General features: G+C 49.4%; 2 protein-coding genes and 1 non-coding gene across 4 annotated transcripts in view; 1 reads left to right on the forward strand and 2 right to left on the reverse strand.

The window, feature by feature from the left end:
• Positions 1 to 9,732: 9,732 nt before the first annotated feature.
• On the forward strand, positions 9,733 to 9,806 carry Trnat-ugu (transfer RNA threonine (anticodon UGU)). The gene has a single exon. It is a non-coding gene; the product is annotated as a tRNA-Thr (tRNA).
• A 1,242-nt stretch (positions 9,807 to 11,048) lies between these two features.
• Positions 11,049 to 14,541, reverse strand: Tmem42 (transmembrane protein 42). 2 transcript variants are annotated; one of them, XM_047532257.1, is made up of 4 exons: positions 14,253 to 14,541; positions 13,962 to 13,985; positions 12,377 to 12,523; positions 11,049 to 11,705 (listed from the first exon to the last, which is right to left on the reverse strand). In XM_047532257.1, exons 1-4 carry the CDS (start codon positions 14,448 to 14,450, stop codon positions 11,565 to 11,567), a joined length of 510 nt encoding a protein of 169 aa, XP_047388213.1. In that variant the 5' UTR covers positions 14,451 to 14,541; the 3' UTR covers positions 11,049 to 11,564. The 2 variants fall into 2 exon arrangements, with proteins under 2 accessions (XP_047388213.1, XP_047388214.1); XM_047532258.1 differs by lacking the exon at positions 13,962 to 13,985.
• A 3,951-nt stretch (positions 14,542 to 18,492) lies between these two features.
• The window catches only part of Kif15 (kinesin family member 15), a 58,026-nt gene continuing 55,796 nt past the window's right edge, over positions 18,493 to 20,722 (reverse strand). Inside the window, exons 33-35 of the mRNA XM_047531493.1 lie at positions 19,768 to 19,933; positions 19,386 to 19,517; positions 18,493 to 19,057 (exon numbers count right to left, since the gene is read on the reverse strand). Coding sequence (XP_047387449.1) covers positions 18,995 to 19,057; positions 19,386 to 19,517; positions 19,768 to 19,933 — 361 coding nt within the window. The 3' untranslated portion in view covers positions 18,493 to 18,994. The remainder of the gene's footprint in view (positions 19,058 to 19,385; positions 19,518 to 19,767; positions 19,934 to 20,722) is intronic.

Consider the following 20,722-nt stretch of genomic DNA (forward strand, 5'->3'; position numbering starts at 1 on the left):
GATACAGAGCAAAGGTTAAGTACATCCATCGATTGTGGGACCCAGCCATTAAAATTAAGTACACAGAGCTTCCAATCCCACGGGGGAATGTGTCTGTAATTGAGTTAAATAAATGAAGCTCGCCACCTCAGATATGTCAGCATCAGTGATCGAAAAGAATGAGGGACACCAACATGTTGAGTCCTTATTCCTGGGAGGACACTTATTTCGTTTTCTGTCCACATTTCTGGATTCCCTCTTTTGTAATAAGTGCATGTTATTTTTTAAGTTCCATTTATTTTAAACCATCTTATCAAGATATGATTCACATCTCTACCACTTAAAAGTGTACAATTTGGCATTGAGTCTGTTTAGAGTTGAAGTACACGTATTATTTTGTTATCTGAGGGGAAAGATATCAAAAGAAAAGGAATAGACGATAATGTTCATTCTCCAGAGTGGGGAGTGTGTGCTTCCGATTCTTTGGAGTCCTTAGAGTCACCCCTTAACTTTCCCAGAGGGGCAACTACCTCAGCTCCGGGGTCCTTGGTCCCCATCCCTCCTGTGGTCTTCATTTGGGCTGTTTCCTTCCCTGCCAATCATTCTCACTTCCTTTCTGCTATGTCCTCACCTGTAAGGTGGTATGGTAAATGCCCTCCAGGATGGTGAGGGTGGAGAAGGGGGCGGACATGACACACCCTGTCCGGTGCACCTGGCGGCCCTGACTAGGGAGCCCTCCTCCACTGCGCCCATATCCAACCTGCCCTGTTGTCCAGACTCGGGGAGAAGAGGGGAAACATCAAGCAGTGGTATAGGACTTGGCGTTTTCCAGAGTCTTCCGCTGAAAGTCTGGTGAGAAGGGAGGTTGGTTGCTTCTGGTGCCGTGAGTCTTCACACTGTATGAAGATATTTTCCCTCCACTCAGCAGAGGTCACCCCACCCGACCTTCTGAAAAATGTCCCTCCAGTTTTAGAAACACTTTGCACCAACAGAACTTTTAAATAATTGTCAAGTGCTCAGTTCTTTGATAAATACCCCCAGTGGTGGGGGTGGGAGAGGGTAAGGGAAGCTGGGAGAGGCCCATGGCGGGCCTGCAGAAGGGCCTCTTGGCTTCCGCCGCAGACCTGGGAGCTAGCCCACTCTCTGGGCCAGTTGCATGTGCCCGAGGCTGGCGACTGACCTGAGCTCACTCGCCTTCCCCACAAGCTTTACCAGCTCCTCCTTAACTAAAAAGGGTGTCTATGGGGTGGACCTGTTCCATTCAGGATGGCAACTCCATCACCTGACCAAAGTCCCAGGTTTTTTTTAAAAATATTTTTAGTTGTAGACGGACACAATACCTTTATTTATTTTTATGTGGTGCTGAGGATCGAACCCAGTGCCCCACACGTATGAGGCAAATGCTCCCCTGCTGAGCCCCAGCCCCAGCCCCAGGGGTTTTCTCTCATATATTTAAAAATAAAGCCATGTCATTGAGGACAGTAGTCCATTAACTCTTCCTCAACAGGCATGAAAACGGTGTCCTCCGGAGCAAGACCACATGTACATGAGGGTTTCTGTCTGCACAGGGACAGAGGCAGGGCTGCCACGGAGCCAGCCTAGGTTGAAGGTCTGCGCGGTCTTGGTGGGGGGTTCGGGACAGCAAGTATGAGGCCCAGGAGGGAGGACTGTGGCAGTACATTTTGTATTGTGAATACAAAGAGGTTCCAAAACAACATTGAGTCAGCTGTAAGGAACTTTCACTGGAAAATCTGGGATATTTTGAGCATGAACAGAATGAAGAGCAAGTATGAATCATAGACCATGTTTCAAAAGGATCCATTAAGTCCACAGAGATGATGGAGGGATGTGAACAGAGGGCTCTGCTCTCAGGAGAATGCCAGGCCAGCAGGTGAGTGTGGGTAGAGCTGGAGTTGGAAAGTCCCTGCGTGACCAGCACAGCCAAGGCTGACTGCTTCAGGCAGGAACCGTCAATGGCTGCCAAACCTAGAGGTGGGGAATTCTGATGAGGAGCAGGGTATTTGCGTGGTCTTGAAGTGTTTCCACACAGACTGCTTATTATTTACAATGGAAAAAAATAGTAATTGTATAGCAAAGAAAGTGGCCAACACCTTAACCAAATGATCAACTTCAACATCCCTAGTGAGCGGCAGACAGACATCACGTAAGACTTTCTGAGGACATTCAACATCACGTAACATTGCAGCCAGGAACGCATAACCTCAAATTAAAGACGATGAGTCACCAGACAAGCAGAAAATGAGGGATGTTCTGTATGTTAGTCAGCATTTCATCCTTGTGACCAAAACATCTGACAAGAACAGCTTAGAGGAGGAAAAGTTCATTTTGGGCTCGTGACTTCAGAGGTCTCAGTCCATGACCTGCTGACTCCATTGCTCTGGGCCTGAGGTGAGGCAGAAAGTCCTGGCATAGGAAGCGCGTAGCTCATGGCAGCCGGGAAGCAGACAGAGCAATCTAGAAGCTGGAAACTAAACACTCCCGGGCGCTGGGGTGGTGGCTCAGTGGTAAAGGGCCTGCCTGGCATGTGTGAGGCACTGGGTTCGATTCTCAGCACCGCATATAAATAAATGAATAAAATAAAGATCCTGCAACATCTAAAACAATTTTTAAAACAACACCCGAGGACGCACCCCCAGTAACCAACTTCCTCTGGCCATGCCCCCCCTGCCTACAGTCACCACCCAGTAATCCATTCAAATTATTAATCCATTAAATGGATTAATCCACTGATTAGATTACAGCTCTCATACTTCAATCATTTCACCTCTGACCACCCCTGCACTGCCATGTGAGCTTTTGAGGGGACACCTCGTATCCAAACCATACTATAGCATTCCGTTGCTAAGGGAGACACTCTATCCCTCTACAATGTCATTGTCCACAAAGACTAAGAGGACTTGGAGATGTAGCTCAGTGGCAGAATGCGTGTTCAGTGTGTGTGAGGCCTTGGATTCCATCCCAGCACTGCAACAAAAGTAAGATTATGTAGAAAAAAGCCTGGAAGGATGGACAACTTAACTGGTGGAATGAGGGTTGTGTTTATTTACTTGTCTCTGTCCACTTCTCCAGGGAGTTTGGTCCCTTTTGAAACTAAAAGGGAAAGCAGTGAAATCTGGGTAGCTTGGCCACCGTCAGAACTGCGTGCTCTGGGAAGTGTGAGGAGGGAAACGGAGTCGCGGGGAGACACGGCCCTGCCGTACCACCGCCATGGCGGTTTTAAGCAGCGTTACCAACTGGTTGGCAGGGGAGGGGATAACTGCTCTTCAGATTAGGCAAGGAACCTGCTGAAGCCAGCCAGCACCCTGGCCCTGGGGCCCCAGCTCTACGCCTGTCGGCGGTGACAGCTGCAGGATGGCCTTGGGACCAGCACCACCAGGGTTTACAGGTGTGAGGGTTCAGCCCAGAAAACACCCCAAAGAAAGAGAGTCTTGATATTGGCCAGACACATTCCCCAAGAGATGCTCCCCTGCCTTAGGGACATCTCCTGCCCACTCACTTGGCCACCACCGTCCTCTCTGGTTCCTGTTTGTCCCCTGGTCTCCAAGCCTGGCCCACAATCTCCCCCCCCCGGGCCTCGAGGCCACTTCTGCCTGACTGTGCAGCCTGCGTTGCCCGCTGGAGCTGGAGGCTCCCGGCCACGCCAGGCCTCCAGGCGTCTGCGCGCTCCCCTTCTGCTGAGTCAGTGCGTAACCCTCACCTGGCTGAGGGCGGGGGAGGTGCTTCCGGCCACTACCCCATCAGCTCGCTGGAGGACACGCTCCGCCTGCCGGTCCCGCAGGAGCCCAGGAGCCCCTCTCTAGGAAGGGCTGGAACGTGTCCTTTTTTTTTTGGTGCTGGGATCCAAGCCAGGGCCTCACGCGTACCAGCCAAGTGCTCTACCACCGAGCCACATCCCAGCCCTGCTGCATCATTTTTAAAACTTAAAAACAACATGAAGGCGGCAAGAACCCCACCTCCACCACCTGCCACAGATCTAATTCTTTCCTCTTCTCCTAACTGTACTTAGGTGCAGGTAAGTAACCTGGCGGACGGACGAATGAGCCTTTCCTGTTATCTTTGCACGGAAGGTGTGATATTTTTAATCACTGTTACTGGCTCGCCTCCAGCCCACACAGCTTGGTGTAAGCAAACCTCAGCCCTGAGATTCATCCCTAGAGAATGTTCTAGATCCCTCTAGAGTAGCTGTCCCACTGAGTGGCTGCCTCTCCCTGTGCTGGCCACTCCCAAGCCATCTCCCGTTTGGCGAAGAACTGGACCACCTGGGGATAGTGTGCCCACTATTGCCAAGGCCCAGCCAGGCTCTGTCCTGTCCTCGTTACATAACGACCTTCATTATTACCATTTCACAGATGCGGAAACAGGCTCAGAGAGACGAAGACTTGGACTGATTGGAAAGGGTCACTGCAGATTCAGAGCCCAGGGGACAGCCCTCAAGCCTCACGAGCAGGACCTGAGGCTTCCACACGCCTGCAGCTTCCGCTGGTCCTGGGATTATAGAGGCCCATTCAGCACCAACCACAGATGAGGTACCTGTCCCTGGAACTCCCCATGCAGTGAGAAGCAATGTTCTCCCATTGCAAGAGGTCAAAGTACAGAAGCTTCAGCTTGGTTAGCAACAGCCCATGATAAAAGAGGGAAAAGGGGACACTTATGGCCCAAGTACCTCTTTGTGGATTCAAATTCTGACAGTGTGGCGAGGTGGAGCTGGCTATGGGTCTGAGATGAGACTTGGTTTCCCACCTGTAAGATGGGCATGCGCATACCAACCTTGGGGGTTGTGTGCTGTTGAACTGAGACCAGCAGAAATGAGCACTTAGACATTTCTGGTTAATAGTTTTAAAAGTGGGGGACCCCAGGACTGCAGTTGTAGCACAATGGTAGAGGCTTACCTCACAAATGAGGCAGTAGGTTCCACCCTTAGCACCACATGAAAAATAATGGTAGGGCCTGGGCTGGGGCTCAGTGGTAGAGCACCTGCCTCGCCCGTGCAAGCACTGGGTTCGATCCTCAGCACCACATAAAAATAAATAAAGATGTTGGGTCCATCTACAACTAAAAAAATTGTTTTTTAAATAACAAAAGTCAATGAAGAATTTTTTAAAAATAAGGTAAAACCCAGCACTTCCTGGAACAATTTTTTAAAAATGGGGTCTCCACCCCACCACCTGCCTCCTCTCTGCAGACAAGGCTAGGAACAAAGCCCTGGTGCTGTGTGCTGTCCTTTAACTGGTAGATGCAGAGAAAGAGGAGAGTGGGCGAATCTATCTAGGAGGGAACCCACAACCCCTGGGATTGCTCCTGCCTCCTGGTCAGCCCAGACTTTGGCTGGCTGCAGATCAGACACCAGCGTGAGGTGGGAGCGCACGCCCTGAAGAGAGAGGTGGGGGTGGAAAGTGGCCAGGGCTCCTTTATCCAGAGAGGAGGAAGCGCCAGGGAGCTCCGTGATCCCGGCTATCTCACTATAAATGAGATCTCCCCCAGTGCTGAAGTGGGAACAGATCCGCTTGGCACGTGTGTCCATCCACACCTTTGACTCACCACGCGCCCCACTGGAATGACACTTCCTTGCATCACCCTCCGTTTAGGAGCAGATCCCCCTACTAGTTAGAATTAAGCTACTCACAGGTTCACAATCTAGAAAGGGCAGGGACCCCACTCCCCGGCAAAATGCCTGCTGGCAGATGAGCTGTCAATCACTTAAAGAAAGAAAAGGGGGAAAAAAAAAAAAAAGGCCCAAGCCTGGTCCTCAGTTCCCTGCTGAGCGCACTGGAGTCACCGGGACTCTGTCGGGCCTGATGTGCACCTGAGACTGGTGTGACTGACTGCAGTCAATCCCCTCACCCGAGCCGCTGCACCCTCACAGCTCTGATGGTTCTAAGGGAGCAGCCGACTTTCGGAACTGGTCTCATGACTAATACGAACCAGGCAGGGCCCCGTCTTGAGGCCACTGGAATCTCCCGAGGGCTTGTTAAGTCACAGCTGGCCACAGCCCCAGGTCTCAGCGGGGTGGGGAGAGAGAGGCAAGGCCCCGCTACGCTCTGACTTGTTCCCGCTGCCACTTTCCTTGCAGAACATTTACAGGTGTCAGCATACCTAGGAAATGGATGAACAGTTGTGTCACAGACGACCCACACTGGAACTCGCCACCTCAGACGCGTCCCCGGGAACCCAGGACTGAGCTGAATTCTTCCACCGGAAGGAAAAGTTCCAGCAGCGGAGGCCACACAGGAGCCCTGTTGACCTGGAGGCCTGGCGCGCGTTCTCCGAGGGGTGCCCTACCACTGGGAAGTCTGAGTCCAGGGGTACGACATGCTCCTTCGGGACGGACTTCCTGTGTGTGCCTGACACTCATGACGCTGCCCTGCCCCTAAAAGACTTCAGGTCTGCTTCAACGTGCTGGCCAGAGTTGAGTTGGGCCTCCCTTGGTCATTCAGGCCAGGTCAACAACAACAACAAAAAAACGGTTCATACGGCCAGGTGTGATGGCACACACCTGTGATACCAGCTACTGGGAGGCTGAGGCAGGACCACAAGTTCAAGGCCAGCTTCAGCACCTGACTGAGGCCCTAAGCAACCCACGGAGACCCTGTTTTAAAACAAAAAAGGGCTGGTGGTGTAGCTTAGTGGTAGGGTGCCACTGTGTTCAATAGCCAACACACACACACACACACAAAGTTTCCTACAGAAACTAAAGCACGACCTCGGTTTACGTCCAAAGGACTTAAATCAGTATACTACAGTGACGCAGCCACATTAGTGTTTATAGCAGCTCAATTCACATTAGCAAAACCATGGAACCAACTTAGATGCCCTCAACAGATGAATGGATAAAGAAACTGGTGGGCTGGGGAGATAGCTCAGTTGGTAGCGTACTTGCCTTGCAAGCACAAGGCCCTGGGTTTGATCCCCAGCACCGCAAAAAAAAAAAAAAAAAAAAAAAAAAAAAGTTGCAGAGCTGAAGCGTTGGCTCCTCTTGGACAGCGCTTGCCTAGCAATCAGAAGGACCCCGGTTTGAGTCCCTCCCGGGTCCGTCAGAATGAAAGAAACTGGTACATATACACAATGGAATATTACTCACCCTTAAAGAATATTACTCACCCTTAAAGAATGAAATGATGGCATTTGCAGGTAAATGGATAGAACTGGAGAATGTCATGCTAAGTGAAATAAGCCAATCCCAAATAACCAAAGGCCGAATTTTTTTTTGATAAGCCAATGCTGATCCATAGTGAGGGGTGGGTAGGGAAGAATGAAGGAACTGTGGATTGTGCAGAGGGGAGTTAGGGGAGAGGGGGGGCGGGTGGGGATGGGAAGGATGGTAGAATGAGACAGACGTTATTACTCTATATATATGTATGAAAAAATTTTTGATATTTATCAGTGTCAAAAAAGTTAATGAAAAAAATAAATAAAAATTTTAAAAAAGAAACTAAAGGAGGAACCATCTGGCTAAGATAGAAGGGTTTTTTAAGGTTAATGAGATTTGTTGTACAGTTAATGGAACTTCCTCTAGAACAATTCTAAAGGAAATAAGCAGATCTTTACTGACTTCATGGTTTTCTTATTTAAGTTTAAAAAAAGTAGTAATTGCTTGTGGTTTTAAATTTTGTTCTATATTTTAAATACACAGCGCATCCACACGGTTCAAGAGCTCTCAAGTGCCAGTCACCTTGATGCATCCTAGTTACTAGTTTCTTTTAGAACTTTCCAGAGATGCTGTATGCACTACGATAACACACTTATGCACGATTTCCCCTCTTGCTTATACAAATGGGAGCATATCAATGTGTTCTGCATTTCAAGTTTTTCATGAAATAATGGACCTTGGAGATGTTGGAGATTCTTCCAGCAGCACATGATGAGTTGGCCCATTTTCATGACTGCATAGTAGTTCATTTGTTCAGATGACCCATGATTTATTTAATTAACAAATGCCTTTCTATAGGCATTTGGGTTGCTTCCACTTTCTCAGTGCTGCAAAGAAAAATCTTATACAGAGATTATTTCTCCTCACATGGTGTACCTGGAGAACTGAATGCTTTCGAGTGGAAATGCTGGACTGAAGAACATCTGCAGTTGTGACTCTGGTGGACAATAATGCTCTTCTCTCCCCAGGGACATCTGTATTTTTGTAATGATGTTAACTCTTCTGGCACAGCAGCACATGTTCCTGAGGAGGAGTGAGGTCTGACTTTGAGTTCCACACCACAGTCACCTGCTCTGTGTCACTGGGAAATCATCTGTGTTAGGTTCCTTACTTGAAAAGTGAGGGGATCCTGTGGCTCTGCCAGGCCTGACCAGGGCACAGAGGGTCCTCATTCACACCAGTTAAAGGAAGGCAGTCTGGCGCGCAAGGGATGGACACTGTGGGGAGCCCAGGGATGCCCAACACAGGTACCTTCAGGGAGATGCCTCGGGCAAAGGTCGGGGAGACCGTCCTCTCTGCCCAGAGCTGGGAGCCCCTTCTCAAAGGAATCCTGGCAAGCCCTACTTTGGGGGATTCAAGTCTGCTCACCCACCAGCCTCTGCACCCCACTCCCCATTTCTGAGCAGCTACCACCCTGGGGGCCATCCCAGGCACCAGGGGAACCGCCCACAGTGCCCAGCTAAAATCATGAAGTCCACGCTGACACTTTTTACCTCCTTTTTGGTGCAGACAGGGAGCAATTGGAAAATACCATTCACAGATCAGTAGGAAGAACATCTTTTCTTCTTTGTATCAGAAGTTATAAGTTTATCCCAAATCTGACCCTTTTTTTCCTTCTTCTATATGTAAACAACTTTATAGCAGAAAATAAAAGATTCCAAAAAGCCCTGCAGTCTCTTCCCACGAAGCCGCCCTTAGGGCTTGCCAGAGTACGTGAGTGTTGACCAGGGCGCCCGCGGTGGAAGCCTGTCCCGGGGGCGGCTGCCTGTGTCACCTGTCTCGATACTCCTGCTCAGGGGTATATGACATTCTAGTGTATTTGCTTAACCACGTGACTGTCGGGCAACTAGCTGGTATCAGCAGCGAGGCAACCAGGAGCCCTGCTGCCCAAGCTCTGTGCTTTTTCTTTCTGTTGTTCCCCCAGAGGGTCTTTTTAACTCCCATGAAGGTCTGTGCTGAGGATAAGCAGTGCCTCTGCCACAGGCCTTCAGGTCAGATGATGGGGGACCCCGCTGAAGGCCAGCAAGGGGGACACGGAGCAGGGCAGAGGGGACAGGTGCTCAGTCAGGCTCTCTGGGTTCCTGCCTCAGTTTTATGACCAGTTGAGTGGATGTGGGGGAAGCTGAGCCCTCTAAGCCCGTTTCCTAGCATCTAGGAAAATTCTAGGATGGTTCCAGGATTTGGAGTAACAGTTCTCTGGCAGCCGGCCCTGGAAGCGATCCCATTGCAACTGGTGCCCCGCCGCCAGCCCTCCCGATTCGCCACACTCCCTTCCCTGGGCTGGACCCAGCCACTCCTTATGCTCTCTAGCCAGGCCCAAGAACCCGGGCTGAGCCGGGCTGGCAAGGAGAAGCTTGGGGTTTCCTTGCTAAACCACCATAGCAACAATAATTTCATGTCTAACAGTGTAAAATGTAAATATTCCAATTTATCAGCAAACAGCTGTCTTAAAAATTCATGAAACTATGAGTTGGGGTGGCAGGTTGAGGCAGGAGGATGGCAAGTTTGAGGCCAACCTGGGCAACGTAGCGAGATCTGTCTCAAAGTAAAGGTGTTAAAAAGGATGGGGCTGGGGGCTGGGGGCTGGGGAGATAGCTCAGTCGGTAGAGTGCTTGCCTTGTAAGCACGAGGACCTGGGTTCGATCCCCAGCACCCCCCAAAAAAAAAGGCTGGGGATGCAGGTTATCACTAGTGAGGTTTCACCGCTTCATATTCCATTGGCTCTTTAAGTTTCCTCTTCTGTGAATTATCAACCAATATGAATTCTAATAGTTACCAAGCAGAATGCTTTGATCAATTTTCTTTTGAGGTGTTTTGCCTTTTCCTTAATAATCTATAATATCTGAAGAACTCTGAGAGAAAGGTAACTACTCCAGTCCCACAGGACTAAGCCACTCCCACGGACGGCCACTCATCCCCAGGGTGGGGTGTGCTGCCAAGACCTACCGTCCCCTGGGGCCCACTGCTTAAAGGTTCCACTGCTCCTCAAAACTGCTACGCTGGGGACCAAGTTCCCAACACATGCACCTTTGAGGGACAAGCCACATCCAAACCACAGTTAATGTACATAAAAGTGCCCATTTTAACCACGTCTGAGTGTGCAGTTCAGTGACATCAAGTACCTTCGCGAGGCTGTGTGATCATCACGACTGTCCATAGTGCCCAACAGACTCTTTCCTTCTATCTCTAGCTACAGTTTTTATCATGAGAGGGAACTGAAATTTGTCAGGTCTGCGACCAGATGTTGAGGGTGACTCCGGCACGTGGGGGGCAGGCGGGGCAGCGAGGACTGAGGAGCTGTCAACAGAGGGAACCTTGTCGGAGCGGCAGGAGAGGGCCAGACCCCAGTTAGCCAGAGCCACGAGACTGGGAAGGAGAGGAGAGCCGCGGAGGTACTGAGCCAGAGGAGGAGCCGCGACCGGCCTCCTCTGTCCTGGACAGACAGCAGGGCCTTCTCATCTGCCAGGAGCAGCTCAGGGGGGCGAGGGGCCAGGAGGTGCCCCAGCAAAGAGCCGAAGCAGGTGAGAGCAGGTTAACGCTGTGCACTGGGAGAAAAAGGGCAGGACCAGACCATTCTGAGCGGGAATTATGTCCCGAGGTTCAAGTTAGCAAAAAGAACAGAGGAGACCGAAGGGTGGGGGCGAGCTCTGGCCCAGGTTCCTTTCCTGATAAGGAGAATAAATGACGGCTCCAAAGTGAGAGCCAGCCTGCCTCCTTGAGAGGATGGCCAGATGTGCCCCACGTGCAGAGCCCTGGCCTGGGTGACTCCAGCGGAGCAGCCGGGCACCATCGGGCAGAACCTCCATGCTTGCCCCTCTCCACCTGCCCCACGCTGGAAGTTCAGCTCACCCTGGCTGCTCCCTCCAACTCCAGAAGGAAAGAATTTAGACTCCATACCTGGTAGTTTTAACTTACAAAAAAGTTATTTATTAACTCAGGTTTCCTTTTTCTTGCCATAATACACAAGCGTGACGTAGATGGCCTATAAGTCAGCATGGGGTCATCAGAAAGCCCCATCAGTCACCGACACTAGAGGTTTGCGATGGCCTTGGACAGACGTAGGACTACAGTTACAGTGTGGTCTCAGGCACCTACATGGAGCTGAGCAACCCAGAGTCACAGCATCGGCCCGGGCTCTGATGTGAGAATCAAAGCTTTACGCAGATGACCGAGGACACCTCGGGCACAGTACTGCCACACCACCTCCCCTCACAGAAGCCAGAGCTTCTGCCCGCAGGGCCTGGAGATCCGAGGCTTGTTCCCTTGGGAGCAAGGCTGGCCCGAAGGCCTGCCTGGTCCTGGCATCTCCCTGTGGCCCTACCCAGGTCACTCTGGAAGCAATCCTGCACACCAGCCCAAGGCTGGGCACCATGGTGGCCTTATCAGCCGTGTGTCCAGTGCGTCCAGCCAGTTGGTGTCACTGCTGCTTGTGTGGTGGGGCTTTCCAGGTGGGCGGGAGCTTCCTGTGGATGAGGGTGAGCCCACAGAGGATGAGGAACACTCCTCCCCACCACAGGACCTCCTGGCACTCTCCGTACAGCACGTAGCCCAGGAAGGCCTGCGCGGAAGAGACAGCCGTCAGGGACCCGGCCTCCGGGGGTGGGCACAATACACTCTCCTGTGGCTGACCTCCTCCCTGAGGGGCCAGAGGCAAAGGTCTGGAGCCAGCAGCCTGGGGCGGCACACACAGCCATCACCTTCACTGGGCCACCAACAGAAGTGGGCTGTGACCTCGCTCACTGCATTAGGCCCTAGCAGGGAACAAGAGAAACACCCAGCTCAGGCTGGCAGGTGGGCCCAGCATATGGATGGTTCCTGCATCACTGACCCAGGCTAAGCCACCCCAGTCTTCCTCCCTGCACTTTAGGAATGACTGGGCTCAGCTCTGCCTTAGAAGGAGCCTGGAGCCTGGACCCTCCATGGCTTGGGCTCAAATTCACAGACCCCTCGGAGACAGCGAGGCTACAGAGGAACTTCAGAAAGAAGGCCCCAGCCTGCAGGGGCATTAAGCAGGTAGGCCTTTTAAGCAGGCTTCCTTCTTGTCTAACTTGAGAAGTCCACCGTATTTAATGGCTCCATGACGAGAGGGAGAGCAAAGTGGGGGGTCAAGCCAGAGCCCAACCTCTGCTTCACTTCCTGTCCTTTCCCCTGGGAAAGCAGGGGTCCTTCATGGACAACTCACCGGGAACCCAAGTTTAGGACAGGGCACCAGACCCTCAGGATACTCACCGAACTGAGAATATTCGAAAAAGTCACTGTGACCGATGCAATGGCCGAAGACATGGAGAAACTGAGGCCCCGACTGAAGAAGGTCCACATCAGGGAATTGGTGCTTGCCATCACAATAATGCCCAAGACGCAGAAGACCATGCTCACCTGTGGGAGAAGGTGTTGCTGCCGCCATGCCCACCAAGGCAGTGCCACCTGCAGCCCCCCTTTTGGCTCATGCAGGGACGTTCACTGCAGCAGCCAGACCCAGAGGGACTGGCACCACAGCCCAGAGGGACTCAAAACTTTCCAGAGCAGGATTTGACTTAACTCCCAGTGGGCAGCAGACCCATTTTACAGATGAAACAGTCAGAGAAGACCCTCACTGACTGCAACTGGGAGCAGAAGTAAACCACTAATCCGGAACCAGTATTTTCCAGTGAACACAGATCTCTTACTGGCCCGACAGGGACCAGTGCTTGCGGCCCACAGGGCCTGGGAGTTATTACTTGGGATGTACTAGGAGTAGGTTGGGGCAGAGTCCTTATTTCCCAGGATCAGGTAAGGCACAAACTAGCCACATCTCCCTCCACCTAGTACCCCAATCCCTGTGAGTTACAGGTCACTCACGCCAGCTCCTTAGGGCATTCCTGAGCCTCTTCTCTGCTAGGACTTCACCTGTGCAAGTGTTTTCAGTGCATTCTTACTTATTCCTTAACTTCATGTTACAGATAAAGAACCAGGGGCATTGCATAACTGGCCTCAAGTACCACAGTGATGAGAGCCAAGAGGATTCACCCCTAGACACTCTGGCTCCATGCTCTTAACCAGGACAGAGCCCTACTGGGGACATCTGAAGTGATCTGAGTCATGCCAGGCATCACTTCAAGAACCTGAAGAGTTTTTTTTGTTTTGTTTTTTTTCTTCTTCTTTCCTTTTGTAAAAAAAGAAAACCTTGAGAGAAAAAAGGAACTTTAGAAATCTCCTACACAAGACCTATGTAGACCTTCTTGTTTGGTTGAGAACAAGGAACCTGCCTGTAGACATGGATGCTTCTTCCTAGGGTTGGGCCCATCCAGACAGCATACATATTTCTCATATTTACCAAAAGCTAAATATCTAGTGTCTTGACAAGAGGGTGCTTCTTTGTCATTTACACAAGGCATCTTATGGACCAGTGGCAGCCTGCTGATATGGCGGCTGGGTGGCAACTGATAAAGACTACAAAACTTCACAGCCCAGAGAGGTACTTGTTTAACTTTGGACCACTTACCCCAAGAATCACACCCAACAGTACAGTAATTTCTTATGTGGCAGCTCCCACTGATTTAGCCCTAAATAGACGGTCCAGGTCAGAGACCAGTTCTGGGTCGCAGATGCAATGAAACTCCTCTATCAAACAGCGACTGGGGATGGGAGGCGAAGGGGTGCACCTGAGCCCTGGTGGGGGGCTGCTCGGGTCCTCAGCTCAGGGGAACTTCCAGACGGTTCTTTCCAGTATCCCCTTATGCCTAGGGTACCCCACACGCCCAATTTTCCTGGCAATAGAGTAGACCGGTCAGACCACCCATAATGACAGAAGAGCGATGGGCAGCAGGTTTCTCACCTTGGAATCGCGTGCAGAGAAAGGCTGAGGCACAGGGGACTTAAAATGAGAGGTGGGGGGTGGCGGTCTCCCGAGAGCGAACTAGCCCAACCGCAGGGAAGGTTTTAGACCTGTCGGGAGGAGGCCTCGTCCGCCGTCTCTCACCGCCCGCGCAGGAGCCGGGCCGGCGCGATGCGGGAGGAGGCCGCTCCCGCCCGCCCGGCTCACTGCGGCGCCGGCTGCACGGCCCCCGCCCGCCCCGGAGCCCGCGGCGCCCGCCCGCCGCCCCTCGCCGCCCGCCCCGGGCTGCACCTCGCTGCCGAAGGCCAGCTTGGCGGCGGCGGCGGCCAGGGCCCCGAACGCGCCGGCGCACAGGCAGTTGAACGCGCCCCAGAAGCGGCGCCGCATCGCGCCGGCCTGCAGGTGCGGGGGCAGCTCGGCGGGCGTGTCGGGGTAGGCGGCGGCCGACACGGCGCCTCCCGGGGGCTGCGGCTGCAACCGCGCAGCCATTGCGCCCGCCACCCGCGGCCCGCCGCCCGCCGCCCGCGGTCCGCCGCGCGCCCGCCGGAGCCGGAGCGCAGGGGACGTGCCCACGTGACGGCCCGCGCGACGGAGGCGGCCACGTGACGGGCCGACGGGAGCCGGGCCTGCGCGGCTCCCTGGTTACGTAGGGTGGTGCCAGGCGGAGGGCGCGGCTGCCTGCCGTGGGGACTCCCAGTTCCGGGCCCGCGCGGCGGCTGTGGGTGCGGAACGTCAGCCACTTGCAGCCCGGCGACCACCACCCCGGCCGCACGACGCCACCCAGCACCGACCCCAGTAGCGAGCTAATGCCCAGTCCCGACCCGCCCAGACCGCGGTCGCTTACGCCTTCCCAGCCCACTCACCTGTTCTTTCCAGTTCCTGACGCGTGCAGTGAAGGGCGCTGGACACCTCCAGACTCAGAAAGGAGGCTGGGAGGGAGAGGATGGTACGCGCTGTTTGGGAAATTAACATGTGGTAGGCGGTGAGAAGTCGTCCGTGGTCACTCGGCTCAGATGGTTGACAGCACCACTGATCTCCTAGGCACTTATGTGTATTTATAATGTCATTTAAAAATTGCATTTCCTTGAAATCATAGAGCTGTTTAAATGTATAGTTCCACTCTCCAGAAAAATTAGTTAACACCTTTTCTTTATGCGTATTTAGTTATATAGAGTACAAATGCTAAAGTATTTTATATATAGGATTCCCCCCGCCCGCTTCCGTGCTGGGAATTGAATCCCGAGCCTCCGCGCATGCTCAGCAGGCACTCTACGGCTGAGCTACATCCCCAGCCTGGGCTTTTCTAAAACACAAATGATTTCACAGCACACAAAATATTCAGCAGCACTCTATTCCCTGTTAAGGAAGTGTTCGTGGACGTCTTTGTACGCCACCTTGCTTTGATTATAGGGTGGTTTGTGGCTCAGATAAAAGCATGGCTGACCCCCACAACTCCTATGTGGTACAGACTGTCCCATTTTGCAGATGAGAAAATTGAGGCTCAGAGAGTCCTCCACCATTCCATAAAATAAACCCCAGCTCAAAAATGGTCTCCTCAAAACTCTTACCTTCCTTTGAATCTTCAGGAAAGCAAGTGGTGTCTCCCTGATCAAGACCGCATAATGTGCAAGGGGTTCTCTTGGAACAAGCAATGGCTTTTCTAGCACCAGCAGTTGAGCATCTTCAAGTCACCTGCTCTGAAAATTCCCATACTCTTTTACCTACTCACCAGTCTTGTGGTGAATCCTCTGGTTGTCTGACTCTGTACTAGCCTGCCAGCTCCTTGAGGGCAGATAACTACATATTCATTTGTCTTCAGGTGCCCTTTGCCTAGTGCGGGGCCTTGTGCTTGGATGATAGTTGCATTGAAGCCATCCTCAGTCAACCTACTGGGAAGTGGTTTCTGCTCCTCGCAGCTCCCCTGGGCACACAAATCATCTAGGGGTCTTGTTAAAATGAAGGCTCAGATGAGGTCTGGAGCTGGACTGAGGCTGTAACAAGCTCCTGCAGCCAGTGCCAATGCTACAGGGTAAAGGACCACACTGAGTAGCAAAGCTTTAAGTGACGGTTGCCCTGAGTGCAGTTGGGTGTCCTGCAGCATACGTGTCCTCTGTCAGAGCAGAGCCATATTGCCATTTTGTTCCTGCCACAGTGCCAGATAGTGTGACCAGCTCATGTCCTTTCTGCAGATGTTTGAATACACTGTGGAGAAACTTACTAACAATGCAAACCAGAACTGCCTCAACAATGTGGAGGGGAACATCACACTCCACATTTAATTTAAAAAAATCTATTAAACAAACCTCAAAGTTGGCTTATGAACAAAAAATGACCCACTGAATACTAGGAAACCCTAAACTCCTCCTCACCTAGAAGAGTCAGACAATCTAAAAGGGGCAAAGAGGGAATTTTAAAGTGGGAAGCCCTTGGTGTGAGACAGTGCGGGCTCTGGTGACCTAAGCAATGAGTACCTTCTGTTACCCTTTTTCCTCCACCCTTGCCTGAGTGCCTCTCTTTTGTTCTGTTCAGTCCAAATGAGCACATAATCTGGACAACCGGGCCTTACCTGTTCCAAGTGGCATAGTAACCTGGATGCTTAAGACCCCTGAACTCCTTGGGTTCTGGCTTTTTGCAGAAATCTCAGTTCTAACTCTCATGTCCTGAGGACGACCTTGTCGTCTTTCCCTGCTGTGAGTGATGTTACAAGTTAAATTGTGTCCTCTAAAATGATAGCTTGAGGTCTTAACTGCTGGTACTTGTAAATCTGACTTTATTTGGAAATTGCAGATGTGACCAAATTAAGATTAGGTAATTAGGGTGTGACCTAATCCAACATGATTGGGTCCTCGTAAGAAAAGCAGTTCAGGGGCCTGTGCAGCTCGGTGAAAGGGTGATCATCTAGTACGCATAAGGCCTTGGGTTTGATCCTCAGCACTGATAAAAGGGTGGGGGGAGCAGTAGGGAGAACATCATATGATGTATGTGACGCTGTGACTGGAGTCAGTGACTTCAGTGTCACATCTACAAGTGAAGGAACACTAAGGATCGTTGGCAACACCAGGAGCTGCGAGTCGGGCATGGAACATATGCTCCCCTGGGCCCTGAGTATGGCTGCTAACACACCTTGATTTTGTACTTCTGGCCCCAGAACTGAGTTGTTGTTTTAAGTCACCCAGTCTGTGTCATATGTTATGGCAGCCTGAGGCTAATACAGGTGATACGACCCAAGCTGGTTCTTTACCAGTTTTACTCTACCTTCTACCTCCAAGGCAGTGACAAGTGTCTGTTTGCTGCCTTTTATGTTCCTTTTACATTCCCGGCCCTTAGGGACTTACTACTATTCCTTGAGAGTTCAAAATTTAAACTTCTTTCTACAGCTTTATTAAGAGAACTTAAAAACCGTAAAATTCACTGATTTTTTTTTTTTTCAATACTGGTGATTGAACCCAGGGCCTCCTGCATGCTAGGCAAGTGTTCTTTGAGCTTTATCCCCAGTTCTGTAAAGAGTTTTTATATGTGTATATATTTGTTTGTTGGTACTTTGGATGAACCTAGGGGTTCTTCAGCCCATTTTTTATTTAGAGACAGGGTCTTCATAAGTTGTCCAGGCTGGCTATGAATTCACAATCCTCGTGCCTCAGCTTCTCAAGTAGCTGGCATTATAGGTGTAGGCCACCATGCCTGGCAAAATTCACTGGAGTGTACAACTCAATTTTTAGTAAATTTAGAGTTGTGTAGCCATGTCCACAAACTACATTTCTGCCACTTGAAAAAGTTCCCTCGTGCTATACAGTCTTTATACTCCAAACCAAGCAACCAATGGTCTGCTTCCTATCGTTTTGCATTTTTTGAACATTTCACATAAATGAAAGCATGTGATATTATTCATGTAGTCCTTTGGGTCTGGCATCTCACTTGGCATGTTTTTTGAGGTTCGTCCACGTCATAGCATGTATCAATTTTCAGCAATAGTATTCCATAGTATGAAAAAATGTTTAACAGTCTTAGACACCAGGGAAATTCAAGTGATATACCAGTACAGACCCACAAGGACAGCTGCAGTAAGAAAACCTGACAATAGTGAGTATTGAAGACGTGGAGAAACTGGAACAAACAGCTGTGGACTGCAAAATGGTATAGCCAAAGAGTCCGTTTGGAAAAGGAAAGCAATGTCTTAGAAAGTTAGATACTTCCTTCACAGATGACCTAGTGACCCCATTCCTAGATAGGAACCCTCTGTCCACACCAAGATTTACACATGTATGTTTATAGTGATATTATTTCCAAGTTGGAAACAGGTCAAATGTCCACCACCTGATGAAGAGATAAATAAAATGTGACAAATCCATATACGAAGTATTATTCTCAATTAAAAAGAATGAAATTCCAATACACAGAAGCTCCTTAAAAGCAGGAGTCTGCATTTGCTTTGTTCACTGATGAGCAGAAAGTGCCATCCAGTAGGCACCCCACTAAGTATACACTGATAAACAGGGAATGAACAATGAGAGTCACTGTATTATTTTTTGAAGACTTTATTTGAAAAACAGTCAATATTTACAACCATAGAAAATGCTCATGAGAATAAAGAATACAAAAATGATCTATATTAACAAGTTCACTAGTTTCAGTCATCAAACTCACTGTAAGTTATGGAACCACCATATATTGTTAGAGCTGCCACAAGAATCAAGGGAGATTATCTAGGAAGAAAACAATCTAATATCCACTGTGGATCTTAGATACAGGCTTTTATTTTAAAAAGGCAAAAGGGTTTCCAATATTTACAACTGATTTCAAGTCTGGAAATGGAGGGTAGTCCCTCAATAGCATGCTGCTGACCGTCACAGGTGTACATGGATGCAGAATGTTCATTAGAAAACTCGAGGGTCATTTACCACCACCACATACACATCTCATAAGTAAGATCCTTAAATTCAGCTCTGCAAGAGTAGGTCTTACTTTTGAGAAAAAAAAAAAAAAAAGAAAAAAATCTCCAAACAAGATGATGCTTTGGGAGTTGACCAGGGTCCTTATGATTCACTCTTTTTCTTTTCCTTTAAAAATATATTTTCGGCACGCAACTTTTCTGACTCCTATAAGTTATTTTAAAAAAGAAAAAAGGAAAAAAAAATTAAAGCCCTAATTCTTTCAGGAGTACAGGAGGAGTACTTGCCATTCATTAAGTATTTATTTCAAATGAAGATTAGAATGTCTGATTTGTTACCTAACAAACAAAAATTGGCATCTATGGGAATTTTAACTGATTAGATTATGTCAGATTTGTAATGAACAGAATTGTTTTGGATTTAGGAAGTTCCCTGAAGCTGTTAATTGACTCAGTCATTAAATTTTAATTTATTTTACTAAGAGAATCACTTTGAGATCAGAGTGAGTTTATTCAGAATGCTTTTCAGAGTGTACCTCAAGAAGCCGGACATTTTCCTTCTTCAGTCGTACTACGTATTGAATCTTCTGATGCAGGTTTTGGTGGCCCACCAGTTTCCCATTCTCCTCGGTGAGAAACTCCACCTGCTTCCTTAGCATCATCATCTCCTGCAGGCAAATCATCCCAAGGAGGGTAAATGAGAAGCAAGACTTACTCTTTCAAAATTACATTATTTCTTGCCCTCCAAGAGCACAGGAAGCAAGAGACCAGAACCCCAGTTTCTGTGGCCACATACCTCTGTGAATACTAGAGAAACGTGGAAGCCAGGACATGCAATCACAGAAATGGGCTTGCATGGATTAGTTGTATTTATTTAAGTGTTCTAAGAACCGTGAAAAGTCCCCCACACTAACACACCTGGGACCTTCTCTCTCTCTCTTCATACATCTCTTCCAGTTTTGATCTCAGTTGCTCTTTTTCCTGGAAGGCTTTAGACTCTAATGCTCTGGTTCGAACAATTTCCTCAGTCATCCTGAGGCAGTCCATCTCCTTGATGTGAAGAGCACCCTGGACTTCTTCTAGACTGTAAGAATAAGTATTTCATGATATTCCAAAAGAATGTATTTGAAAAACAGCACTCAAGTTAGATACTTCCCCTCTAAGTCCCAAATTATAATGTGGAAGTATCCCTGATCTTGAGCTCTCCTCTTCAGTCAGTAAAAGAAGAAAGCCAGGCTTGGGGCATGGCTCTGGGGCAAGTGCTTTCCTGGCCCGCACAGAGAAGAAAGCCAGGGATGCAGAGCAGATATGCTTTTTTTAGTTCAGTTACCCAAGACCTTCATCTTCTCTTTTATTTTGGAAAACTTCAAAACACTTTTTTTTTTTTAAATAAAGATTTACGATGAAATTATTCAGCCCACTGGGAGCAGAAATAATCTAGGTATCATCACAGTCTGCATGGTTAATTCATTGTCCCCCTTCTCAGTAATCACTTCTAATTTTGAAAACTGGTCCGCAGTGGGACACCAGTCATTTCTTCAAGGATGTGCAATTTAGAATTTATATATTTTATATAACTACCAACTGAAAAGAAACATAAGAAGTAAGGTTAGTATTGTTTCTTAAACAATATTGTTTTAAATAAAATTGTTTGAATACACTTTCCCAAAAGGAACCAATGCTTTTTATTATACAGTGCAGATGAAATGTAATCTCGATTACTGAAATGATGCAGTATGCAGAATGTACTATACTGCTATAGGTCAGTTTTCTGTGGGTTGGAACTGATAAGACAATGTCTACCACTTGCTGGGGTACAATTCCCATGCCCAGTGAAGTGTAGGCTCCTATACATTCAAGGACTCCTTATCAT

The sequence above is a fragment of the Sciurus carolinensis genome, chromosome 17 (genome assembly GCF_902686445.1).
Source record: "Sciurus carolinensis chromosome 17, mSciCar1.2, whole genome shotgun sequence".
NCBI lineage: Eukaryota > Metazoa > Chordata > Mammalia > Rodentia > Sciuridae > Sciurus > Sciurus carolinensis.

Bases quoted from the DNA above. Each gene is read 5' to 3' on its own strand.
- Tmem42 (XM_047532257.1), bottom strand. From the start codon at position 14,450: ATGGCTGCGCGGTTGCAGCCGCAGCCCCCGGGAGGCGCCGTGTCGGCC. The intron at 12,524-13,961 runs GTGAGAAACCTG...CTTCTCCCACAG, and splicing joins TCTCTGCACGCGATTCCAAG to GTGAGCATGGTCTTCTGCGT. The intron at 11,706-12,376 runs GTGAGTATCCTG...TCTTCCGCGCAG, and splicing joins TTTCGAATATTCTCAGTTCG to GCCTTCCTGGGCTACGTGCT.